The sequence below is a fragment of the Phoca vitulina genome, unplaced genomic scaffold (genome assembly GCF_004348235.1).
Source record: "Phoca vitulina isolate PV1807 unplaced genomic scaffold, GSC_HSeal_1.0 scaffold15, whole genome shotgun sequence".
NCBI lineage: Eukaryota > Metazoa > Chordata > Mammalia > Carnivora > Phocidae > Phoca > Phoca vitulina.
The window spans coordinates 33,209,841-33,218,244 of record NW_022589718.1 but is presented as its reverse complement, the minus strand read 5'-3'; the positions used below and the strand labels follow the sequence as shown (position 1 = coordinate 33,218,244).

The 8,404-nt window shown below is 34.0% G+C and overlaps 1 protein-coding gene across 8 annotated transcripts in view; it reads left to right on the top strand.

Moving 5' to 3' along the window:
- Window positions 1-732: 732 nt before the first annotated feature.
- Window positions 733-8,404, top strand: part of WDR17 (WD repeat domain 17) — a 104,684-nt gene continuing 97,012 nt past the window's right edge. For 2 of the 8 annotated variants that reach the window (XM_032413698.1, XM_032413697.1), the window contains exon 1: window positions 733-987. In XM_032413698.1, the coding sequence (XP_032269589.1) occupies window positions 922-987 (66 nt within the window). In that variant the 5' untranslated portion in view covers window positions 733-921. The remainder of the gene's footprint in view (window positions 988-8,404) is intronic. The other 6 variants (XM_032413702.1, XM_032413703.1, XM_032413700.1 and 3 more) reach the window with 4 other exon arrangements.

Genomic DNA, 8,404 nt, shown 5'->3' with positions numbered 1-8,404 from the left:
CCCCCCCCCCCCCCCCCCCCCCCCGCCGTTACTCTGTCTCTTTCCTTTTTTCTCCACTGAGGTGTAATGGTTTGATGAGTTTGGTGAGGAAAAGGTCAGAACTTGCTGCTATATGTTGGGTGAAGCACCTGAACCTTGCAGAGGATATTTTGAAGTTCACGTATTCTCCAGTATATCAAGAAATCTCTTATTTAGCATGGCCAGTAAATAGTATCTTCCAGAAGTGAGTAAAATGAAAAAGTAGCCGAATTCATGTGATTTTGATTCTCTGTTGAACATGTTAGCCCTCTACTAAGTGATGTGCAGTCTCTAAATTTTTGAAGCACTTAGGTAATTAGCAATCAGCTAACTGTAAAATGATTTAACTCTCAAGGATGGAGATGGAAGCAAATAGAAATATAGACTTGGCCTTGTCATTGTCTACCTTTTAACCTAGAAGATTTCTTCTGGCTTTATCTCCAACTCCTAAGGTTGAAAATAGAACTGCTTTTCTGCTTCCTGTTGCTTTGTGGTTTCTCTGGATTCCTTATTTGTAACTTGGTAACTTTTAGATGTAATTTGCCTATCTCTTGCAACAGTTGAATCAAGTATGTTTTTTTAGAATGAAAACTGAAAGCCTAATATTTGATAAAGTTTTTGCTGGTACTATACAACAATATAATGATTATTTGATATTTCTTTCCTATTTGAGTATAGGCTTACATTTTCTGGTTTAGCATTATTTTTACAGGTACTATTATTTGTAAATTATTAAAACTATTTCAGCTGAAATGTTTGTGTGCTTCTAGCTTTGTGTACTGAACAACATTTCACAAGGCAGATTTGGTAGAGCTGTTTGGTTGAAACACATTGTTGTTACTTTAGGTGCCGACTATTCTGATGCCGAGTTTCCAATTGCCTTGATTAAAGTAGAAACATTCTATGGCTTGGATGACTTACATTTCAAATTGGTTTGAGCAAGATGATTGGTATGAAGGACTACAAAGAGTAAGATATATTTATGTCGTGATTATGATTTTCTGTGGATTTCTTTTTCTGCTTTACTACTCATGCAGCTGTATTTCTTTGTCATTTATGTTGCAGACATTTTTGCATTGCAATATTTTGAGGGTAAATAAGATACTTTGATAGATTCCAAAGCAGAGGTATAAAAAGATAATATATAAATATAGTCATAATAATACATTGAAGAAAAGGTATTTTTTTTTTCTGTCTTTGTTTCATGAATTCTTAATGTTTTCAGATTGTCTTCAGGCTTTAAATATAAAATAGAATTCTTGTTAATGAGATTAATGTATAAAAACAACAATATTTTAATAGTCATTTTACATAAAGAAAAACATTTAATGAAGTAGAAGATGTGCATGATACTATATATTATATTAATATTGTAAAAGAAAATGCAAAAATTTTCTGAAGAAGAGTGCCATGTTCTATCTGATGAATTTTTAGGCAATTAATTATGTTTCAAAAGATTTGCATTGTTACCATGGCAACTTTTGTATAGTATTTTGAAAATAGCTATTCTGATCTATTATTGCGATAGTAGAAAACTGCTATTTAAAAATACATCTAATCAAAATGGATTTAGTGTAAAATAATACGATGTCTTTTTTATTATTTTCACGTTTTTAATGGAAGATTTCTCAATCATTTAAATGAAGGCACTTTGTGGATTTTTCTTTTCTTACACGGCCTGGATTTTTCTTTTTATTAATGAGTGGAACAAAAGAGCCAGAGTATCTTCCTGCAGTTTCACCAGCTTTCTTCCCTGTTATTGTTGGAAGGCAAAGGATGCCAAAGATAGGAAGCATTGCATTTCTCTCCCGCCTTATTTCCTCAGGGTCCCTCCTCCACCCGTCCATGAAAGACATTTTCTCAGTATTTTACTTCCTTTTAGTTACCTTTTGAATTGTAATTCCTCAGCAGTTTAAAGCCTCCTGCCTTTTGGGCTTTTCCTAAGATTTTTTTTTTCAGCTCTAAAACAAGCTGGTAAACATCTCTGCAGCCAGTTAATAGCAAACTCTGGAGAGTAATCCTCCTGTTGTGGATCCTAAAGCGTTCTTCAGAAAACAGGTTGAGAATCAGTGGGTAGCCTGTCATTCTGAATTTCAGTCTTATCCCTAAATGATGGAAATATTTCAGCTTATGAGTTTAATAAGTCCCACTGGACACACGCACGCTACGTTGCCAGCACCCTTTTTTGTATTGTGTGCATGCATTTTCAGTGTAATAATTAGTGCTTTTTTGATGTTGGAACCAAAGGGTGTTTTTTTCCAAGTGTAGTCCATATATTTCTCAATGGGAGAGCATAGGGATAGTAGTCTAACTCGTTAAAATGCTTTTTACTAAAATTGGGTGTTCCTTTAGTGACTTCAGGGTAGTTCATAGAGATGATGAGGATTCCAAATCTTTTTCTCCATTGTAACCCCAGCCTGCCCTTTAATACTACCATTGGCCTTTATAAATGAATTCCTGGCTCTGAGACCTATCACAAAAGTAGCTGCTATTATATGTAGGTACAGTTCAGCCCTGAAATTACCATATTGTCCTCTTCCTGAGTTTGAGCTTCTTCTGGCTCAAGTTTTGGTCGGTTCTTATGTAGATTTAGATGAGAATGAAAGATACTATTCTAAGTAATGAAAATTGGCTCATGAATATGGACTTTAATTTCTTCCAGAAGTCCAGCTTATTATTTTTCAGATGATGTGTATGTGCATATATATCCTATATAATCAGCATCCAGCATAACAAATTTTTCAATAGAATTTTTTTCTCCTAATTTTTATTTAAAAGCAAAATTATAACATTGAAATGTGGGGTTTAGAATGTACATAGATACAGCATATTTGATAATAGTACAAAGGACTGTATGGGGTGAATGAAAGTATGGTTGTGGGGTTATTACATTTTACGTGAAGTAGAACAGTAACACGGAGTACAACAGATGTTGGCAAGGATGTGGAAAAAAGGGGAACCCTCTTACACTGTTGGTGGGAATAGAGCATTTTTTTTAAATGTTCACAGGAAAAGATAAGTTGGATTTTTTAAGTTAAAATTATAATTTAGAAATGTACTGTTTGAAAAATTACATACAAGTGTGAGTTTGTCTTTAGTACAAAATTTTGATAGAATTAATTTTGATATAATTAATATTTATGGCATATGTATATATTTCTACAGATACACAGACACATATATATGAACTTGATTTTAGCTTAGTTTTACAATTTTATTTTTGGCAGTGTTGTAACTCTAGCTATATTTTAAAGTTCATTGTGATTATTTCATATCAACATACTCTTGTATATTCAAAAGTGAACTTTAATATTATAAAAGTCTAATGTAAATATAGTCTTATCACTTTTTTTTTATTTCATATACTTAATGTGTAGAGCATCTTTACTGTAATTGTAATGTAGGTGTTGTATCATATGAGATTGAAACAAAAAATTGAATTTAGGTTAAGAAAACACTGTCTTTGCACGTAGGCTGTTGGCAGCCTTACTTACATGTGGGGTGACACCGTGCTCAGGCTTTCTTCCCGAAGCCTTTATAACTCTCCATTATTCAGTGTACCACAGGGGTTAGTACTTCATCTTTAAAGTGTGCATATTGTTTCTGGGCCAGAAAGATTATATTTTCCGAAGCAACAAGTCTTTAGAATGGACATGGAAATTCTTAAGTCATTCACCTAAAAATGAAACCTATTCTAAAGTAAGGATACAAAAAAGTACATAATTTTTATCTGAAACCAATAATTAACTGTAACATTCAGTTGGCATATATTTATTTACCTAAATATGTGACATATCTTTTTAGGATTTATGTTGGAAAAAAAGGCATATATTTTGGAATGGACCTGCAGTGGAACATTTTCCATGTTCAGTAATGCAGAATCATTAGTGTGTAACCATTCATGCTGAGTACAAAGATAACAAAAGCTTCTGGATGTTTCTTTTTATCTCCTTAATAAAAGCTACATCATATTACATATATTTTTAATAATACTTTTGAAAAATAATGTGGAAGTTTCAAATGCTGCCCTTTTATTTTTTATTTATTTTTATTTTTTTTAAGATTTATTTTTGCAAGAGAGAGAGAGCATGAGCAGGGGGCAGGGGCAGAGGAAGAAGCAGACTCCCTGCTGAGCAGGGAGGCTGATTCGGGACTCGATCCCAGGACCCTGGGATCATGACCTGAGCCAAAGGCAGACGCTTAACTGACTGAGCCCAGGCTCCCTAATACTGCCTGCTTAAATGCATAAATAAGATTTATAAATGCAATAGTATTCATGTATTTAATGATGTATAATTTTTTCAAATTTCATTTAAAATCATGGATTTTTACAATAAGTTGCCATTTTGTTTTATCCTGCTTATTATTTTAATGGCTGGTTTGGACAAGTTATTCAACTCTGAATTTAAAAAGGAATTTAAGTTGTTAGATTTTAAGACTTGTGAAAGCTGCTTAGAAACAAGCTCATACCAAATTGTATGACAATATGGAAATTTTTGTATTCTCTAAATTTGGAAATTAAAAAGTAGATTAATAAAAGTAGTAAATCAAAATAAACTGATAATTAAAGTAAAAATACATTGACAAAATGAATTTTGAAGTAACTTATTTATTTTCAATAAATAGCCAACGGACTTTGAGTTTCTAGTCTGGCAGGTAAGGAGCTTAGAAGTCTTCACTCGGAGGGGCGCCTGGGTGGCTCAGTCTTAAGCATCTGCCCTTGGCTCAGGTCATGATCCCAGGGTCCTGGATTGAGCCCCACGATGGTCTCCCTGCTCAATGGGGAGCCTGCTTCTCCCTTTCCTTCTCCCCCTGCTTGTGTTCCCTCTCTCACTGTCTCTCTCTGTCAAATAAAGAAATAAAATCTTAAAAAAAAAAAAAAAAAAAAAGAAGTCTTCACTTCAGCCTAAAATGATAAAAAGCTGAACAAACTGAAAAATCAACCACTCTTCTTAGATCTCTAAGAGAAGTGAGGTCACGAGGCAAATTGCTTCTTCCACGGTTGGAGAGACAGACAGGCAGTTATAGAAATTCACAACCTACTGGAGCAGAGACCTACCAGCTAAAACCTCTGTGGGAACCAGAGCCAGAATAGGAAAACCTGAACTATAATTGATGAATTGCTGGAGGCTCATGTCCCAGGTCTGAGAGTTAAAAACTCCAGGAAGACCCCCAGGCTTGTGTGCTTAACCTCCAGGATCTCTACCAGGTCTTCCCAGGGATCTTCCCTGAAGAGCAGGGAAGATCCCTTCGTGCTTCTGGCAGGGGGAGAAGAAAAGGAACCATTTTGAAATATGACATTTTTTTCTTAGCAAGGCTGTTCTTGGGAGAAATTGTTTTACCAGAGCCTAATGTGCTGGTTATTTGAGAGCCTAACCTATGTGGGGAAGGAAAATAACCAGCTCCAGCTCACTGTACCCATCATGTCCCACCTAAGGAATAAACCCCCACCCTCCCCAAGAATCACTGGTGAAATTCACATTCCCCAGACGTAGTAGGCTCACCAAAAGACAGAGACCTAATCAGTGGACTTACAGAACACTTCCTCTCTTCCCACAACTTACCATTATATTGCTGAAGGTCAGTTTACCACAGTTCCTTTTATCCAGTACATCACGTTTTCCTCTAAAGGAAAGATTTCAGGGCATACTAAAAGGCAAAAAACCCCGCAGTTTAAAGAGAATAAAAAACCATCAGAACAAGAGTCAGATACAGCAGGAATGTTAGAATTATCAAACCACGAATTTAAAGAAACTATGATTAATATGCTAAGGACTTTAATAAAAAATAGACAACATATGAGGACAGATGGATAATTTAACAGAGAGACGGAAATTCTAAGAAGAATCAAAAAGAAGTGCTAGAGACCAGAAACACTAGCAAATGAAGAATGTCTATAGTGAGCTCATTAGTAGACTCGATATGGCTGAGGAAAGAACTTCTTAGCTTGAGGATATGACAGTAGGGACTTCCAAATCTGAAAAGAAAAGAGAAAAAATAATGGGGAAATAAAAAACAGAATATCCAAGAGCTGTGGGACAACTAAAAAGGTATGCCATACACATACTGTAAGTACCAGAACAAGTAGAAAGAGAAAGCAATAGTTGAAGCAATAATGACTTAAAATTTCCCTAAATTAATGTCAGACAGCAAACCATAGATCCAGGAAGCCCAGGAAATACGAAACATGATAAATGGAAAACAGCAACAATGAAAATAAAAACAAAACTATACCTAGGCAAATCATACTCAAACTAAAAAACAAAAAAATCAAAGAGAAAATCTTGAAAAAAACCAGAGGAGCAAGGACAAGAATTACATTCAACTTCTCAGAAACCATGAAAGCAAGAAGAGAATGAATGAAATATTTAGAGTGTTCAGAGAAATAAAATACCAGCCACGAAATCCATACTCTGTGAAATTATCTTTCATGAGTGAAGGAGAAATAAAAGACTTTCTCAGACAAACAAAAATTGGGGAATTTGTTGCCATAGATCTGCGTTGCAACAAATGTTGAAAGAAGTTCTTCAGAGGAGGTAAGTGATATAGGTCAGAAGCTCAGGTCTTCATAAACAAAGGAAGAGTATTGGCGAATGTATAAGTAAAGGTAAAAGAAAGCCTTTCATTTTTCTTATTCTTAATTGATCTTGTTAAGAAATAATAGTTTGTTCAAAATAAAAATGCAACAATATATTTGATTATGTATGCTTTTATACACATACATACACACATGTATACATATATATGTGTGTATATATATATGCTGTGTTGCTTATGTATAAGTGAAATGAATGACAGCAATGATAAAGGGATAGGAAGAGGAATTAGGGATATTTTGTTACTATAAGGTGCCCACACTACCTGAGAATGGTGTTATTTGAAAGTAGACTTGAATTAGTTGTAAATGTATATTACAATGTCTAGGATAATCATACACACAAAAATTTTAAATGAGACATAATTGATATGCTAAGAAAGAAGAAAAAAAATTGAATCATCAAAAGTGCTCAATTGAAACCACAAAAGAAAGAAAAAGTGTGGAAGACAAAAACAGGAACAAATTGAAACAGTAAAAATAGGGTAGATACTAATCCAAGTGTATCAATAATTACCTTGAACATCAGTGGTCTAATGCACTAATAAAAAGACAGAGACCCAACTACATGTTGTCTACAAGTCACTCAAATTAAATGTAAAGACATATATAGGGTAAGAGTAAAGTGATGAAGAAAGATATACCATGCTAACACTAATTAAAAGAAGTGGGTATAGCTATGTTAATTTCAGACAGAACAGAATTCAGAGCAAGGGTAAAGAGGGACATTGCATAGTGATAAAAGGGTCAATACTCCAAAAAGACATAATAGTCCTTAATGTGTATGTGCCTAATAGCAGAGTATTGTAATACATGAGGCAAAAATCGATAAAAGGGCAAGGAGAAATAGATGAGCACACTATTATAGTTGGAAACTTTACTACTCTGTCGGATCGGACAGATCTACCACACAGAATCAGTAAGAACGGAGTTGAACTGCATAGCATCTCAATCAACTGTATCTAATTTACATCTATAGAATGCTTCCTCCAGCAACAGCAGATTGCACATTCTTCTCAAGCTCACATGGAACATTCACCTAGATAGACTATATTTTGGGCTGTAAAACACATCTCAACGACTTAAAAGTATAGAAATAATACAAGCTCTGCTCTCAGACATCAGCAGAATTAAACTACAAATCAGTAACAGAAATATAACTTGAAAATCCCCAAATACTTAGAGGCTAAACAGCAGTCTTCTAAATAACACATGGATCAAAGTAAAGAGAAATTGAAAAGCATTTTGAACTAAATGAAATTGAAAATACAACAACATAATTTAAGGGGTGCAGCAAAAGCAGTGTTTAGAGGAAATTTATATTCGAAAAGAAGAAAGATCTAAAATTCATCATCTAATCTTCTACCTTGGGAAACTAGAAAAAGAAGAGCAAATTAAATCCAAAGTTAAGGAGAAGAGAAGAAAAATAAAAATTTAGATCAGAAATCAATGAAATCAAAAACAGAAAATCAGCAGAGAAAATCAACAACAAAAAGCTACTTCTTTGAAAAGATCAGTAAAATCTGTAAGCCTTTAGCTAGACTAATTAAGAAGAAAAGAGAGAAGGAACATATTACCAATACCAATAATGAAAGAGGGGATATCACTATATATGGACATTAAAAGGATGATATAGGAATGCTACATACAATTCCATACCCCAAAATTTGGTAACCTAGATGAAATGGACCAATTCTTTAGACACAATTTGCCAAAATTCACAGAAGAAATATACAATCTGAATAGGCCTACATTTTAAAGAAATTGAATCAATAATAACATTTTATAATA